The 18,775-nt window shown below is 37.4% G+C and overlaps 1 protein-coding gene across 1 annotated transcript in view; it reads right to left on the bottom strand.

Annotated features, from left to right (window-relative positions):
- The window catches only part of PLCZ1 (phospholipase C zeta 1), a 42,159-nt gene that overhangs the window by 6,498 nt on the left and 16,886 nt on the right, over positions 1-18,775 (bottom strand). The window contains exons 6-9 of the mRNA XM_062492601.1: positions 14,885-15,112; positions 12,113-12,269; positions 10,552-10,668; positions 1,735-1,907 (exon numbers count right to left, since the gene is read on the bottom strand). Of these exons, the coding sequence (XP_062348585.1) occupies positions 1,735-1,907; positions 10,552-10,668; positions 12,113-12,269; positions 14,885-15,112 (675 nt within the window). The remainder of the gene's footprint in view (positions 1-1,734; positions 1,908-10,551; positions 10,669-12,112; positions 12,270-14,884; positions 15,113-18,775) is intronic.

The following is an 18,775-nucleotide window of genomic DNA, read 5'->3' as shown; positions in this document are numbered from 1 at the left end:
AGTCTCCCCTGGGATGTGAAAACAGTGAATTCTTTTAAGCACACCATGACCCAAATCCATAAATCCAAACAGTTTTTGAGATCCAAGGTGAAGCAGACATACAGGACATGTAGAAATTGTTAGGCTGAGAAGACTCTGCATGAAGCACCTTGAATATCTCTATTTCTACTTCAAAGGCTCTATGCCTCTTGTTGATGGGAACTGTGGCACATCAGGTTAAGGATAATGACTTCAGCAAAATCAGGCCCTATGTGATTTTTCTGTTCTTCATTCATTCTTTCTGAGAGATCTGCCCCCAGATGATTTACATCTTTGCCTCCTGTTAAGTCATTTCTCCATCCACGTGGTTAGTAACCTTTGCAGAGGCTGCTTTTCCTTGGCCTCCTGCTCCCAGTTCCTTCTGTCCCCAGCCCCCATGTCCTGGATTTTGCAGCTGGCTGTGAATGGGGCTCTCTGTGCCCTTCAGCCCCTCACCAGTGGGATTCCTTTCCTTCTCTGCACTCCCCAGCCTGTAGGCTCAGCCTAAACCCCCAGACTAAAACACTGCCTTTCTCTTCTCCAGCTCCTTCCAAACTCACACACTCCCTTTGCACTGACAATGATTTTGTCTGTCTCCTGCATTACAATTTGGGGCTTCTCCTCATCCTAATTTCAGCTTCATACAAATTAGGGATGAAATCAGTGGTGTATTTTCCTGGCTGCCTGAAATCATCCAGCAATGTCTGCTCACAATTGGTATGCTCACTGTCAGGACACCAGAATGTTCTTGATTAGGTGAGTGCATTATGTAAGTATTTTATAATTGTCACTAACTATTGTTTTATCTCCACTATTTATTATTCTGGAAGAAACAAAATAGCAATTACAACTAATTATATGCTAATTAAATAGCATTTATGCAAGTGGTATTCTGTGTAATCAGAAATATTACTATTTCATTGGGGAAAGGGAGTTTTCTAATTAGTGAACAATTATAACAAATCTACTTGACATCAAAAAAGGACTTTTCTAACCATTTATTTGTAAATGACACGGATCTCTAGTATTTTTGGGAAGTAAATCACATTATGATTTGGGAGAAGTAGAATTCAAAGACATCAATTCATCCCTCCTTTCACATTTATTTATACAATTTTAGGATTATAAATAGTCTTTTATATATGCAAGGGAGTTCATGAGACCAAAAAAAAAGCATAAAGATTCTTATCTTATCTTTAAAACTTTCCACTTGTCAATTAACATTATAATAGTACATGTGGTGTTATTGATATTGAAAGAAATAACACCCAAAGTGCACAATTTGATTTTTGTGGTTACAGTTGTTTCCGCAAACAAAATTGACTGGTCCTTTTATCAGCTACATTATTTCTCTATATAGCATCATGAAAAATCATGTATTTTTACAGACTCTTAGAGACTCTACATATTTTTATAATACATATAATATATATATACCTATATGTAATATATATGTATACATTACATAATATATACATATTTTTAGAATCCCTACATATTTTCAGCAAACATAAGTGAACTGCAGATGGGAAATCTCCCAAGCAGCAGTTGATATTATATGAGACTTTTACCATCTTGTTGAAAACGTTCGTTCCCAACAAACAGGAATGGGAATAAAATGGAAAGAAACCCCAAAAATAGGTAACAATTGCATCTGAACTACAGAGCATTTGTTTTCCCAATTTTATGGAGCAAAGCAGCACTTCATACTCTTACCCTTATTGACAGAGACATGGGTTTGCTGTGGGCTCCCACATTTCGGGGTGTAAATGTGGTATTGCGGTCCCTCAAGAATTCAGGTTTCAGCACATAACCACAGCCACCATTGTCCAGGAACTTCCCATCTTGCAATTCCATTTGTGGTCCCAGTGTCTGGAAGTTTAAGGCCACTGTAAAATTATATCAATATTGATTTTAGTGAATTAGGTTTGATAACATTTTACTGAAAAAATGTTAAAAAAAAACAAAAAGCAAATGAGCCTGTGGTATCTATATCTCTCAATTCATATGTAAGATCTTCTAATTTCCCTTAAATTAAGTGATATTCAAAAAAAATAAGAACTCACACTCCAAACCTGCTAACAAAGTTCTGGAACAGAAGTGAAAACCATAGGATTGTATCTAACCTTAGTTATGTGCATAACCTTAGTTATTCATCACAAAAACATCTCACCCACAAGATTAAGAAGCTTTAGTTTACAGATACTCAGTGAAAATACATAAATTTATAGAACTAGAAGCAATTTTAAAAGTGTTCTTAAATTTATGTGAGCACATACTCTCTTGGAATTTAATCCTCCAGTACTGGTGATTATTGTAAGAATACACTTGACAGATTTTCCTTTCCTTGGCAGTTCTAAACATTTTTGGTTTGCTGCAGCACCAATAACAAAATATCACACTTCTCGTCAACAGGATATTGCAATTAATGAGATAAAGCTGACATTGAAATAGACCTGTTTAATGAAATTTTCCCCTATTCTAGCACATTGGAGCTTCCTGTCACATTCAAAATAGAAAATGCAGAAGTCAAATCAGCATGAATTAAGACATTATGACCCTATGACATGTGTTAAACAGAGAATAAGAAGAAGGCATTTACTTAAAACGATGGTTTGGTAGGAGTGAAGAAAGAAGGCTTAAGGCAGTTCAAGTGACTCATAATTAATTCACGATGAGGACCTTATTGCATGTCACTATAAATAATATGAATGTATTGAATGAACATTTGACATAATGAAAAAATCCTTACTGGAAATGGAAAACACACACAATTGTTTTCACTGCAAAAATGATTTGTTCTTCACTGCTTCGATGATCCTTTTAAAGCTTTCTGTAGCAAACAACACAAATAGGAATGAAGCAGCTGGAAAAATGGACCTGATATTTGCAATACACATGTTTTTGGTGCGGTTACTTCTGGAGAGCTCGAGCCTGGTTCCACAGTCTCAAAACCAATTAGTGGGTGGAATACATGAAGTGCTCCCAGAGTGCATCATCTATTTAATCTGAAAGGAATCCCATCTGTGCTAGCTAAGATTGCTCTGCACCAAGAACCAACTTGCAGCAAATAGAACAACTGGAAACCTCATCTAGAAAAACCTCAAACAAACAAAAAAAAAAAACCCAAACAACAAAACAACACACACTCCTGCTTTGAACTAAGTGTTAATGTAGATGCAGACATGATTTTATATTAATATACACAGAAAATTTTTTTACCTTTAACAACAGAAATCAAACTTCAGAGTGCTCATAATACCCATTGTACACCACTGCTTTTTTTAAACAGAGTAAGTGTTTTCTTGGTATGGTTTTGGCAGTGGTTCCCAATTTGCTTTTTATGAGTCAACACATCACTCGGAAACAGCCCCAAATTTGGTGCTATGTGATGCTTGCCATATTTTAATACACTGAATCCAGCTGTGCAGTGGATGCTACAAGAGGATCCCTGGGGTCCCTGGAAGTCTGAACTATAGATAAGCCAGGATCTCTCAGTCCTCAGGTGATTCCTAGGCCACACTTCCAGAATACCTGAGTTTAAAAGTGCAACTGAAATCAGGTACAGCCAACAGTCAGCTTCAAATAGCAGCTTCCACATGATGAACCAAATTACATGATTGCACATAATGAGACTATTGCTAAATTTACCAAGCTTTATAGGCAACTAAGCAGGAAAATCTGAGGTAACAACAGCAACAAGCAAACGAGAATACTTTATATTTTATAGTATTAAGAAAATTACTTTTGCAACACAAGTGAAGGGCAATGTTATTATGGGCTCATATCTTCAAACATCAGCACTGTGTTTTCACTTAATTTAATTTGACCTTAGAACAAGTTAAAAACACATGGAACAGTAGTTTTAATTTACCTACTGGTTTCTTTGTATTGCAAGTTTTAACGTGATTAAGCAAATGTGAGATTTTTGTGTCATATTGTCTGAGATACAAACCTCTCCTAAAACTGTTTATAAGGTTCATAGCTGCCTGGAGCCTCCCAGGGCACTGCTTTATGTTGCATTGATGCAGTTTTTCTTTTTAATCAGGTGCAGTTACAGCCCTGACACTTTTTTAGAAATGGCAAGGATCATAAACTAGAAGCTATGGCTAGCAGCATGGGCTGAGCAACATCTTTCTGCAAAACCCCTGAATTTCTTCCCAGTGTTTCATTTTAGCTTTGCTGAATCCAAGAGCAGAACTGTCAATAGCATCCTTTGTACTGTTGTTTTATGAAACAGTATAAATTTAATGTATGAAAAGAGATTTAAACCGACACAGGTTTTTTGGAAAGAAACTCAAATGAGCTTTCCACGAAACCATCTGAGCAGTACATAATCTTAATGTATGTTTTCATGGAGAAGTAAAGGTTTCTGAGGTTTAAACTGTGTACATTCTACTTTCTCCTCTGTCCTTTCATTAAGCACTAAAAACCTTTTAATATTGAGATCAAATTCAAAGCAGCACAGCAAAGCATGGGCTTGGGGAGCAACCTGAGCAGAGGAATTCCTCAGTGTGAATCCCGAACCTGAGATGGATTTCAGTATTCCTGGAACCATGAAGTTAAATCCCCTTTAGATCAGAGTATTTAATAGTCAAATCATCTTGCAAAATACCAAAGCTGCCATGGCTGTCCCAGTAAGCACCAGATGTAAATAACTTCATATAGCAAATGGAAGGTAGGAAACAGCCTAGCTCCAAAAGATCCACAATACACAGAGGAATACTATTTTTCACCCCAAATCCCTGTATCACAAGCAATTAACTGAAATCAATCCCACCACTAATTGCAGAACTGAAGACATTCTAAATATTCATATACAGCGCCTTCCATAAGCACCAGCATTCAGGACACAATTGATTCATAGCCAAAAACAAAAGCTTTTAAAACCAAAATGATCACTGTGACTATGGTTTGAAGGCAGTTGAGAAAAACCATGCACCTTTTGTCTGTGATCCTCCCTCTCATTAATATTCCTAGTGAGATTTTTAAATTGTAATTTTCTTTTACTTTTTGCTCTTAGCTATATTACAACCATAAGGTTTAATGTATTTTCCCATTTAAATGGATTTTTAAATGAACAAGGACACATTTGTGACCAATTTTTCTTAAAATGAGTTACTTAATTGCATTTTATGCCATTTAAAAATGCATCTCAAAATGTATGAACTTCATGCCATTTCAAAAAATATCATATGCAGAAAGCACTCAGTGCCAACGTTCCTATCTCTGTGATTTACCTCACTCAACTGAATCTGAATATTCAGCCTTGTTGCCTTCCTCTCAGCTCTTCCCAATTGTCTGTGCTCTTAAAGTGGGCCATGAACGCAACAAAAATCTATGCCTCGGATATTCAAAATCTGAACTGAATTCCACACAGCCTGGGAAATGCCCTAGAGAGCAGGAGGGAGTCCCAGTGGCCTGGGGTGCTGCCATGGTTCATGAGATGATCCGTGCGGTTGGCTTTGAGGGGATGCTCCCGCTCCCCGGCAGCGCTCCCGTGCAGGGCACGGCACGTGCAGGGCACGGCTGCACTCAGTCCAGACTGCCCAAATGTACAGAAACAGTTCACAGGTCCAGAAAACGGAGCGGGAGTGTTTACGAGGGCATGACGGGACAAGGGGGAAGGGCTTCAAAGTGAAAGAGAGTAACCCTGTGGATAGGTGAGAACCCACACAAACTTCATGGACAAGGACTTTGGTCTACCAGACCAAAAATAAAGAAAAAAAAAAAAAACATGTTTTTTCTACCAGAAAAGAAATAAAGTATACAATGATTATTCCCTTACAGCACAGAGCAAGCTTATGTGGAGAGTATAAATTTTGGCATACAAAGTCTCACTTCTCTTCCTGGCCAAAAAAAAATTGGTCAAACTGTATTTTTTTCCCTCCCCTAACAGACTCCAAATTTTATTAAGCTTAATGATAATTTCTGGCTTTATTTTCCACCTACACATTTTGAAATGGTTGTTTTTATTCTACAGAAACTTGATTTATGGATGACTAACAACGTGCGGGATTCTGCCATAGGAAGAGGGACTCCTCTGAGAGCTGAGTAAATGCATATCTGTGTGACACAATGTGCTTAGAATGTGCACTCAGTGTTTTCTGTCTTGTCTTTGGGCCAATTTAATACTGCGGTTCTAAAGACACTGTCATTAGAAATGTGAAGGCTTCAGTCATACAGTTCATAATTGCTGGCATTGTTCCAACTTAATTACAAGCAGTTCTACTGGAAAAAAAAATGTCAGGTGATTAAAAGGCATCCATTGTCCCAGTATATCTGCAAAGGGTTTAGGTAAGGATCATCTCTCATGAGGTTCTCATGGGAAAAGTACCTAAAGCATTTCTGATAAATTATCAGATCTAAACCTCTAAACTGATTTTTGCTATCTAATTAATGTGTCAGTCTGAAAGTTACACTTCAGTGTAAGTCTGAGAATCTTTTGGTTGTCATTTGACCAATTTTGAACCTGAAACTTTTCCAAAATAATTTTTAAAATTCATTTAACTTGTGATTCTTGGCAGAACAGTGAATACTATCAACTTCCCTTTCTTATTTTAGTCTGAGTCACTGACAGGTTTTAGAACAAGATCAGCAAGGATTTCAGAAACAATTGTGTTCCTGCATTTTTTTTCCCCATCTTCCTTTAAAATTTATAAGACTTCACATAAATTATTTACTATTCTATTGGTTGTCTGCAGTGAAGACAGCTGGAAAAACTGATAAAATGGAATTTCAATGTTTCTTTGCTTTTAAGTGAAATTCCAGCATCTATTACACACACCAAAAAACTGCCTAGAAAGAAGCTAGAGAGCAGCCCTTGAGCTTTTTCACAAACCTGGCAGTAGACACGTTTCTGCAGAGGAAACATGAAACCTTCATTCAAAACAACTCCCAGCTTTGGAGCCATTCCAAAGGAAAGCTGAGTGCATCTGGGGAGCTTCATGTGTTGGATTGTAGTGTCCCACCTACCTTGTAGGTGTCTACACATGAATTAACTGCACCACTTCACTCTTTGAGGAGATCAAATCATTTAAGTTGAAGGGACAACATTGAAAAAAAACAAACTAGTCCTCTAGTTTTCACTTCCTAAGGAGGCATTTTTGGACTATTAAAGCCAGTAGAATGCAGCAACAATATAATTATTGACACAGAACCCGAGCAGGGTCATTTTTGAGTCATTTTGATTTGCACAGGTGAGGCATACCAAGATCAAAATGAGTTGGTTTCTTTTCCCTCGGTTGCTCCAGAGGTAAATGAGAACTAGAGAGCTCTTTATCACTCTTCATGCATTATTTTTTCCCATATTTTGTCATATTATTGTACACAAGATTGAGCCACTCAACAGATGTGACAAAATTACCAAGATGTACTTTAGTGTCACAGGCCAAAAAAAAAAATGACAGTGAGAAACAAACCCATCACACAAATAGAACTTTCACAGCAGCATATAAATTTTATGCACGCTCCTAAAAGCATATATGGGATCATCTGAAACAAAATCCTGTACCTGCCACGCTGTGGTTTTCTCCTGTAACTTATGACATGTTTTGGTCATTCCTGTAGAGTGCTTTGATACATGTATAATGTTTACTACTGCATAGAAATGCCATATTCAAAAGGATATTTAAGTCTGTTTTTATTTTCACCACGGCTTGCTTTTGTTTAAGATTATTTTGTTTTGATATCAGTTTATTTAAATAACTGTCCTGAATTTTCTTTCCCTGCATAAATCTTTTCATTTCATTTTATTTACTAAATAAAATGGAGACATGGATACACCAGAACAGTTCTTTCCAGTGCCTCACTGCAGCTGTATGCAGAAGGCATACTAATTTTCACAGACTATGAAAAGTGAGGGTTTTTCTTCATAAGACCTCTTTTTTCACAAAACCTCCTGTTCTTATGAGTCTCAATTTTCAGTGAACGGACAGGGAGTGCACAGTGATATCCAAAAGCTTTTTTGTGGAAACTCTGTACTTTTTACTGAGGTTTTTAACTTGCCTTCCCCTGGAAATTAGGTTTACACAATTCCATGTCTCATCCTAAGCCCCAGCAAATCTTGAGCATGTTGGACTGTTTCATCTTGCTTTAGCTGAGTGCCAGGCTGCTCCAAGTTAATATGTTCCAAGCAATTTAGAGAAAATTGCTGGCAAGGTAGTGGCAAGAAGAGAGCACAGTTTTGGGTCGATCACTAAGGGAAGTGAAGGAATAACTCAATTCTCATAATTACAAGATGCAGAGGCCTGGCAGGCAGTATTATATGTAGGTTTGGACAAAACCTAATATATTTTTTTTGCCCAGCCAGAAAAGTTATGGATGTTAAAGGAACTTAAAGGCAAGCTTGCAGGTGTGGGGAGGAGAAGGGAGTTAAGAAGGGGAAGATGTGGCATAGGAGAAAGCTGAGGGTCCTCTGAAGAGTTTTTAGGGAAGTGCAGAAGGGATCTGGAGGGATCACTTCAGTGCATGGGGTGTAAAGCACAAAGGCAGGGAGACAGGAAGGGTGTGTGGATTTTACAGAAGTGGGACAGACATAAAAAATCAAAAATCTGTGTTAAATCAGTGGAAGGACATCAGAAGATGCACTGAGATACACTCACTTTGGGAGTTGCATTGTGAAGAGCAGCTATTTTTCTGCCAAACAGTTATCTAAAGCAGATTAGGGAATCAAGAATAGCTCTAACATAGCTTGGAAATAATGTATGTGGAGAATTGTTTTTAATCAGCCTATTCCCATATGAAAAGTGGAGGGGTTTTAAGTGAAGATGCAAATGAAGTGACCAAGAGGGCAGATGTAACCACTTCCTGCATATTCTTAATTCTTACAGGAAGGGCCCCAAACCCCCTGAGCACCAAAAGCCATGTGTTTTCCATACTCTTGTTTAGAGTGACTTCTCATTAAAATACACCCTGAGTAAACAGTCAGTGTAGTAATTCTGGAAGTCTTCAGCCCTGTCTGTGATCTAACAAATGGATATTCTTTGCAGAGATAAGCCTGGAGATTTACAGACTGGAAAGAAAACTAGCAAATTGCAGTGTGATAGGACTGGGAGATTATTTCAAATTTGAATTACTGACCTCTGGCAAGTGCTTGGTCTAAGCATGAAACAAAGTTGCCAGTTTCTAATGGCAATATATAGTGCAGACAGCAGTGATAGCATACAGGGAGTGCAGCACCCCAGGTAAATAATGCAGACATCACACCACGTGTGGATGAACCACAAGGACAGAACATAACCAAACCGATTTCACACAGGGTGGTAATGAGAAGATGCTTGGGTAGTCCAGCCCAAGTCCAAATCTGTAGTGCAAATAAGCCTTTATAAGGACATGGAAACAAGTAAAATTTACACTAAGTAGTAGCAATGTTTGTACTGCTTGTGTAGTTGTGTAAAACTGTACCCCAATACGGCAGCCAGGATGGAGCAGGTAATTGTCACAGAAGATATATGGGGAGCTGAGAAGGGAACCAAGTGGAAAAGGAAGCCTGGAACAAGGGTGACACAAGCTCCAGGGCCCTGCAGGCAGAGTGAAATGTGTGCCTGGCCTTGGCTGAGCGTGTATTTTTACAGCACAAGGTGAACCCCTCCCTTCCACCTCCCGAAACCTGGTGCCTACAGCAAAGTGCCCTGCTCACCCACAGTCCCCTCAGGTGGCCTTGGCAAAGACTCCAAGACTGAATATATATGTGGGCACAAAAAATAGATATGTGGGTACAAAAACCATTCTGCTCTTCTTTACCTAGGGCTGAAGATGTAGCAGGCAGGCACAGAAAAATATTCTGCAACTGAGAATCTTTTAAACTGAAGAACAAACAGATGAAGGTAACATTGTCTCTGATGCCATTAAAAAGGACAAAATGCTTACAGGTGAGAGGTTTTTCAAAGCCTGCTGGGAACAGAATTCATGCCACCCTTATTTTTAACAAATTCAAGTAAATAACTTTCAACAAAGAGAAACAGAAGTTACCATTATTTTGTTGCTCAGGAAACTAGTATGTTTTGCACTGGGAATTAAGATGCTAAAGGTATGTTGCATCTATATAAAGGCTGGGGGCTCCCAGTGTTGACCAGGAATTTTTGAGTGCTTCCTTGTGCAGCATATTCTGTTCTGGGAATTTTTGGCACTCCTGTCCTTTGCTGTGCTCACATCTCAAGTCACAGAGTGCCACTGAAAACCCACAGAGCCTTCAGAAGAAACTTCAATTGCTGAGTAATGGAAGGCCAAAAATGCTGAATTGTTATTAGTGTTTTTCTTAATATCCAATTCAAAAAGGTAGTTTAAAGACATTAATAAAATATAATAGATTGAATATCTGAGATAAAAAACAGCTATTTAACACAAAGTGATATCTACAATTACTAGGGATGAAAAACTGATGGGATATGTGGGTTGAAGGGAAATTTTATATTAAAAAAAAAAAATAGTGCCACTGGGGGAAAATATGTAACCTACATAACACCAAAATACTTTAGGAAGCTCTTGTATCTGTAAAGCCTGGAATTCAACAGTCTCTGCAAAGGTACATACCCATTTGACACCCTACATTCCAGAACTCTTGAGGATTATAGTTGGAAGAGTTCATCCTTGTTCCTTTGGGGTAAATTCTTGTAATAAATCTTGTAGTATGTGAAATAAACTCTTTAGCTGATAAACAGAAGGATAAAATCTTGGTAAGAAAACCTTTGTTATTCAAAAGGTCCTATTTGAATAAATAATAAAAATGCAGTAATTTGATTCAGCATTTTTAACACAATATTATATCAATGTATTCTATTTTATCATTAACATATTAACCACTCTGAACTGTGCCTAAAATCCTATTTTGAAACCTTAACATTTTGTGTGTGTTTCAATCTGACAGCATTTCTGTATATAGTGCAGACCTTTGTAAGAAGTTCATTAACCAAAAATCATTCCTTCACTGAAATATTCTGTTTCTTCCCCTTTTTGTAGGGTAAACATATGATTTCTACACTAAAGCCCACTGTGTTCTCATGGGAAACTAAGACACAGAACAGGAAACTGCACAAAAGTTTCCTCATTCTGTAATAGCTCAAAATAAAAAAAAAAAAAAATAATCTCTAGATGATCTTGGCTTGTTTGCTGTTTGGAGGTTTAAATGAAATGACTAAATAGTATTAAGATCAGGGGAGAGCACATTGTTTAAAGCCACTTAAATTATCCTCAAATAAGCCTCAGAAGATGTTAACTATTCATGTACATTGCTTTTCCTTCTGCTGGCAGTGTTCCCTCCTCTCTCCATGCAGGCACAGACCCCATGGACGTGGGAAACTTCAGCTGACTTCTATCTCCACCAGTCCTTTTTTAGTAATTTAACAAAAAACTGCATTTCCAGGGGCGTCTCTCTGATCTATTCTGTTCTCCTCTCAGCTATTTTTTTTTTGTTTGTTTGTCTAGGGCTTTAGTTTGGTTGATTTTGGTTTGGTTTGTTGTTTGGGGGTGGGTTTTTTTGAAGGGAGGGGGAGGAGGAGTTCTAGAATTATTTTTCTGAACCCTCGCTCAGGCAGCTGGAGCTCCAACAGCAGAGGCTGCACCAAATGGAGATGCTCCCTCCCACACAGAACGAGTTTGGAATCATCCAGCTTGGCTGGGATGAAAGGTCTGGTCCACTGGAGCAAACTGCTGCTCTGGGCTTTATCCATGCCGTTAATGAGGATTCTCTTATCTGCAGTCCTCACCAAAGCCAAGCCAGCTCCACAGAGTTCTCAGCCCAGACATTGGGAAGGGGAGTGAAATTTATGCCACACTTTTTCAAGTACTGACCGTGATTCCTGCATTATTTGATGCAGAAAACAATGAATCAAAAGGAAGACATGCATTTTGTAGACTGTGTTAATATTAGCTTTTATAAAAATACACGGAATTAAAATTGAATTTCAATTTTCCTCACAAAACCAGCAGAAAAAAGTTGTTATGCAAAGGTCGTTTCTAGAACAGTGTTATAAAAAAGAACCAAATAAAATCAGACAGCAGGTGTTTCATAAAATTTTAACCCTTCCAGTGCCTAAGCAGTGACCCAACTATAGCAACAATGTAACTTTGAACTGATTAACTCAAAAGAAATTACCTGAAGTTCTTACAAGTTTTCGTGCTACACTCTCTCCAATGGAATTATTTTCATAGCATTTCTGATGCTGCAGAGAATGGTCAAAACTCACAAACTTCCGAGATTTGGTATAAACCACAAGGTCTGACAACGCAAGGGCAATCTTTACTTTCTTCACCTAATAATCATCAGACAAATAAAAAAGTCACAATACTGCATATTTCATTGTTATTAATATTAATAATTCAGAGAAAAATCATTCTGGATGCATAAAGCGTGAGGAAATATGTCACAATTAATGAATTTAATAAATAGGACCTTTACTAGCGAGATTTGATCCACTGAGAGAAAATTGAGGTTATTGTGTCCATGTTTATCATAGTAATCACAGGGTGGCTGGAGAGATGGTTCCTAGCAGAATGTTCTTCTGGATAGCTTTACAATTTTCCTACTTCTAAGACTGGTTTGAAAATAACATCATTTTTCATGTATTAAAAATACCCTCCAACTTTCTCTTTATAAAAATATGAAGTACTAGAAAAGACCAGCAGCATAAACTCATTTATAAAATGTAGAATAACAGGAAAATACTACACTTTGCCAAGCAAATTAGTCAAAGGCATATTCTTCTAAGCATTGCTCTGAAGTTAGGAGAACTCTTTTCTTCTTGATTAAGGTCAAAAGTTCTCTCACCAAAATCTTAATTTAGTTTTGCTCCATTACCAAAACAAGCAGAAGTGACTGAAATTTTACCAGGGTCTTCTCTCTTACATGAGGCACTCTGTGATCTCTTCATTTTCCTTAGCATGACTTGTGAGCTAATTGGGGCAGTAGCCAGCAGAGAGCTGCTGATGCTAATCATGTTTACATTCCATTAAAGCTTGTGAAGGCAAATTCTCATCTGACAAAATAATGGAGATTGTCTCCTGATGGCTCTTAAACCATGCAAAGTTCAAGGGCATTAATTATTCTGGGGCTATGTCCCATGAGGAGCGACAGGAGTCTACTGCCCTGGAAATCCTGAGAAATGGAACTTTTGGGAGGGAGGCATTGGCACAGGAAAAACCAGCAGCATCACTGGGCATTTGTGGCTTTTTTTTTTTTTTGTAGGGTTGGGATTAAATGAGTGAGATGGTATTTTTTGTTTGGATTTAGATGTTTATTAGCTTTTATTTATATTAGTTTTAAAAACTGTGAGTTCTACAGCATTTTAAGTTAAAAAACTAAAAATGGATTTTTTAAAAGGCTTTTTATGGGTAAACTGCTTAATTATTAAATGCTATTTAAAATATTTTTAACTTAATAACTAACGACCTGTGGCTAGCAATGAGGACTTTTTTACTTAATTACAGAATATTACTTAAACGCAGGAAGAAGAAGGAATAGTTTCTGTCTTCAAACTTTCATTTTGCTTTATATTTATTACTCTATTTTAAAACTTTAAGTTTTTCACTATGTGATATATTCAAACTAAACACTTATGATTTCAGTTTTATTATTTAATTTTGGAAGTCTTCTTCATGGCTTCAGGTTAAATGCAGCGTTCTCCTGGGGTTTAGTGCTTGTTAGCACAGAAAGTCTAAAATTTTTAGTGGCCAGGGTTCCAACACTGGGGTATCAAATTCTCTCTCACCCTCCCACAAAGCAATAGAGTGGGGCATCAAGACAAATATCCAACAGAGTGGGGCCCTGGAAACCCCTTTCTCTTCTGCTGTGGAACGTGAGCAGATATTTTTTGTTGCTGCTATTTATGTGGAATACATTCTCATCTCTAACATGGTCCTACTAATATTCTTGAAATCTATTGTTGAGAAAGTTGGCCTTGCCTGTTCAAAGACTCCATCCTTCCTCAGAATTTGTCCTTACTATCTCCCTGTGTCAGACGGGATGAGGAAGGAGCAAAAACTTTCACCATCAAATCATATTAAAAAAGAGACACTGCCTCTCCGCAAGAGCGTGGGCTCTGAGGAGCGTTGCCAGCTTAGCCACATTCAGGTAATCAGAGCATGATGTGCAAGAGTGACTGGACACGTCAGCTGCTGCCTGACATCTTAAAAAGGTGGAATAAAGCAGTTTCAACCCTGATGAAGCAACAGATTTTCCATGGTAGAGAATTATACTTGGCTAAAAAAATAAGTTCCAGTTCCAAAAAGGAGATTACACCCAATTTTTATACTTCTTTCACAATAGTGCTTAATGTTAAGTCTCTGCATGATAAATGTAAAAATACCTCTTCAATTCCAAGTACTGAAAGTTTCAGTTGCAAGTTTCAGTGCAACTAGGAGAGTGCACCTCATTTAATGCAAAAAAATCAGAAAGAAAAAATAGAACAAAATAAGGGAATCTATCAATCTTAAAAAACAGACAGGTAGACTTGGGGAAGAAATAGTTAACTCTGCCTCTTGTCATCAGGAGCTGCTCTGAGTGTTCTCTGTACATAGTTCCAGGTGGGCCATGGCACTCACAAAACATTTGGGTATCCTCATCCTAAATGTGCTGTGGTACTGAGCACCTGGGACAAGCACAAAGCTTGAAAGAGGAAAATGCCACTGAAGTTCAGGATGGGAGCACAGGGAGGGGTTGCTTTTTAGCTGGATAATAAAATGTGATGCATTATAAGAATAGGAAAACTCTGAAAGCTTGACCAAAACTTGTAATTTCCAAATGCACTGATCTTAGTAACTTTAAAGCTTCCCTTTTAAATTTAGTCTCTATTTTAAGATAATATTGTCCTTCTTTAAAAAAAAAATAAAAATCTATGTGTTCCCTATATTCACTCGAAGCAAAAGTTACCCTTGTTTTTTTTTGAGGTGGGATTGAAGACCTAGGATCTCCTTTTCTTTTGGTGGGACTCCTGGACCTCTGAAGAGGTAACGTGTCATCGCTGTCTTCATTGTCAGACTGGAAGTCAGAGTCAGACAATTCATCCATCTGACCATGGCAGTCATCCTCCATCCTGAGCAGGCTTTCCTCAAGTGTTCCTACTTTTTTATTTTTTATCAGAACTTTGAATTTTAATGCCTGCAGAAAAGAGGTTTAACAATAGTTACTAGAATTATGTAGGTTTTCATCTCTTGGTGTTAGATTACCCATCTTCAAAGTCGTTTATTAAGTAGAATGAAGTGAGCTTGCACAATGAAGAAAATAGACATGAGTGAGGCAGAAGCCAAAGTCAAATAAACAAAACAGAATCTGGGGATCAAGTACACAGCAGAGTGAGACTATCTAACCCCCAACAGGAGAAAGGCTCTCCACCACAGGTACCCAATGCTGAAATCATGAAAACGTAAAAGTAGGAAATTAAGTAAGAGCCAAGGTGATAACCAGGCACGACGTGAAATATATCTATTTTTTACTATGCTTAAATGTACTTATGTGTATATATATATACACACACACACACTTAACGATGTGTCTGATATTAATTTGGAATGTTTTGATCTATCACTGAGGCTGCAGGAAATTTGTTGTTTTATTTGTGCCTTTGTGTATATCCGTCTGGTGTACCAAACTAAAGCTTTTGTTTATAACTTGTGTTATTTTACAGAAGAACAACAGTTTGGTGATTTTGCCTAAGCAGTTGCTCTAGTTTTAAATGGACATGTATCAACCTCCATAATATAAAATGTAGAGGGGGAAAATCATCATTGAATTATATTGATTCTAGTAACATGGCTTTCATCTATGTAACAGAATCCTAGGGGTATGTATTTCACTTTGATTTACAGAATTATATTAATAGTAAAGCTGCTATTATGTAGCAGACATTCAGCTCTACATCTGTACACAGGAGCTGCCAGTGAGTAACAAGACTTGAATAAAGTGATCCACAAAAATATTCCTTAAATTTCCTATGCTCTAGTGAAAAGGAAGATTACACCACTGGGAGCGTGGCAGGAACAGGGAACAAATAATTTCACAATAAATGAAAGGTAACTGAAATGCTGTATTTTAAGGTATCCATCAAGTAAATCTGAAATGTATGGATGATGGAAACATGCAAACCCAAAGGCTTAGAGTGGAGTCCAGAGCCACAGGCAAGGCTAGAGACATTCCATTAATTTCCAGTGCAAGCTCCAGTGCTCAGAATCCCCTCATCACTGGAGATCTCGTGCTGGTCGCTTGCCAGGGTGCCAGTGGAATGAGACATCCTGTGCCCAGCATCTGTCACTGCCGTGCTGCTGGAGGGGTTCAGCAGTCTCTCTGCACTGCTGACTCAGAATAAGGATGCCCCTTATCATTTCCTTCCTTTCTTATTGATGCACTCTTTTTTATTTTTTTCCCTGTAATATTTTTAGAAGAGTTTTAATATGATTAATGCTGCTCGTATTTTTAAAGAATTTTCCTTTGCATGCTCACATTTCCCAATATTTAAAAGCAATTCTATCTGCTTCTGATTTTGCATTTTTTTATTCACAGGAAGACTTAATTCTACAAATAAAAAAAAAATAAAATTAAATTTAAAAACACCTGGTATACAAGGGAAGAAAAAAACTTTCTATGGTTACATTACTGCCTCCTGTATGCAAACTTCTATAAGTAAGAAAAGACCACACAAAAAGTGTATGTGTGTAATGATATAAAAATGGGTCATGATGTTTTTAAGTCAGTTCTAAAATTCTGTTGACCAGCTGTTAGGAAAAATGCAAACACCCTGAGGTAGCGGAAGTTTTTTAAGGTTTATTTTGTTTTGTTTTCCACAAAGATAACAGTTTAAAACTATGGCTCTTTTTAGAAACAGTTACAAAAAATACTCCAACAATATGAAAATTTGCTATTTTTTGGCCAGAAGAAAATTCCAATAATAATTACCCTAAATCATTGAAAGTGAAACATAGAGTAAAAAAATGACATAACAAAGATTTTGTCTGAGCTTCAAACATCTTCAAAAAAAAAAACTTATAACAAATGTACGGTTAAAAAATCAGTGACTGTGAAATCTGAGATCTTTAATTGGTAATCAGCACTGTTAATCGTGTGACACCTTTTTCTCTACATGTCTGAGTCTTCTAAGAGAGCTGAAAAAACTTTCAATGAGCTGAAAGTCTGAGTATTCCCTATAATTTCTCCTTTCTAATTTTATTGTGAAAGGCAAAATATGTTAAAAATACATTTGCTGTTTACATAAATTGCAACCATAGTAAAACTTTAAATATATAAAACATAATAGGTCTTCCCTAGAGCATAGTGGGACTTCAGGGCTGGCACAAGCAAAAGCCTCAAAATGCAATCAACTGGAACAAATATTTACATAATTAAATGAACAAAACGGGTTTTTTTTTTCCTTGTACATTCTGATTAATGTGATGTACAACACAAATCAGCTGAAGTAATGCTAAGTTTCCAAGACAAAAATCACAAGCACTTTGGATCAGGCAAACCCACCTATTGACCACTGTGATTAATGTAAAAATTCAGTCCCTGGAAATGTAATGAATAAATCCTGGATTTGAGACTTGAGTATTAAAAAAAAAAAAAAAATAATAGTTTCTCCATTTTAAATTCAGCTTGTTCTCTCTTCCCCTCTCCTGACCAGCTGTAGGTACTTAGTTAGAGGAATATCAAGTCCTGAAAATCTTGCTTAGTAACAATGTTAAAATCTCTTCTTAGCTTTACATAATATTCTATTTCAAGATTTATACTGCTGTCTTAAGCACCGATACAGGGTGAAGATGCAACACCTCCTGTCAAGTCTAGCACAGGGAAAGGTTTGGAGACAATGACAAGATTTGCTAAGTACAACTGCTTAAAGAAACCCCAACAGCAGCTATCTTGAACAATTCAAGAGAATCCCACTAAGTGAAGTGTGAATGGATGTCTTTGTGGCAGCCTCATAAATCACAGTTCTCAAGATACTTTAAATCAATGCTGCCAGCAGTGTCTGAGCTCTAGGTACACAGATACTAATTATATCAGGAGCGGCATTTTAGCTACCTCATAACAAGTTTTCATAGAACACATTTACCCAGTGAGAAGCATCCTGCCCTGAAAATTCCACCTCTGTACTGTGCTCTGTAGCAGACTTCGGGTAAGTCTGGTCCAAAGCTAAACAGCTGTGCTGTAGCTGAGATGCAATTCTACACAGGCAGCAAAATCTCTGGATGGATTGGAAAGAAATTCAAAGGATGATGCAGTGAAAGGTGGTTACAGCTTGGCCAGGGTATTTATACAGTGTGCTCAGAGTCCTCATCGCTCAGATTCCTCACCAAAGTTCAATTTCCAAGATACCTTGCCAAACGAAGGACCTGATTTTTGCACACCAAATAAACCATCGACTCCCTGGGTGATGATATAAAATATGGCAATGTTTTGTTTTTAGTTACCTGCTGAAGTTGCTGTACCCTACAGGGAAGCTGTAAACAACTGATAACTGTCACATGTTTACTACATTTCTGGGAAAACCATGTTCCCTCAAGAGTGCAGTGTCCAAAAATAGTGAAGGAATTAGATGAGTCTCCTGTAAGTACTCACTACAGCCTAGTGATTCCAGAAATCTTATGAGGAACAATACTGATATTTTTTTTGAGGTCATCATCAAGACCTACCACATTCTCATATCTTTCTTCTTATTTTTGTAAAGAATAGATGCCATAGACTAATTGAAAGGCAAAAGACTGACTGGAAATGTTTTGACTTGTTGAGAAGCAAAGATATTTCTGATGCAGAGATTTGGTCAAGACATTT

The sequence above is a fragment of the Cinclus cinclus genome, chromosome 4 (genome assembly GCF_963662255.1).
Source record: "Cinclus cinclus chromosome 4, bCinCin1.1, whole genome shotgun sequence".
In the NCBI taxonomy this organism is placed as follows: domain Eukaryota; kingdom Metazoa; phylum Chordata; class Aves; order Passeriformes; family Cinclidae; genus Cinclus; species Cinclus cinclus.
This window is presented reverse-complemented; position numbering and strand designations above follow the sequence as displayed.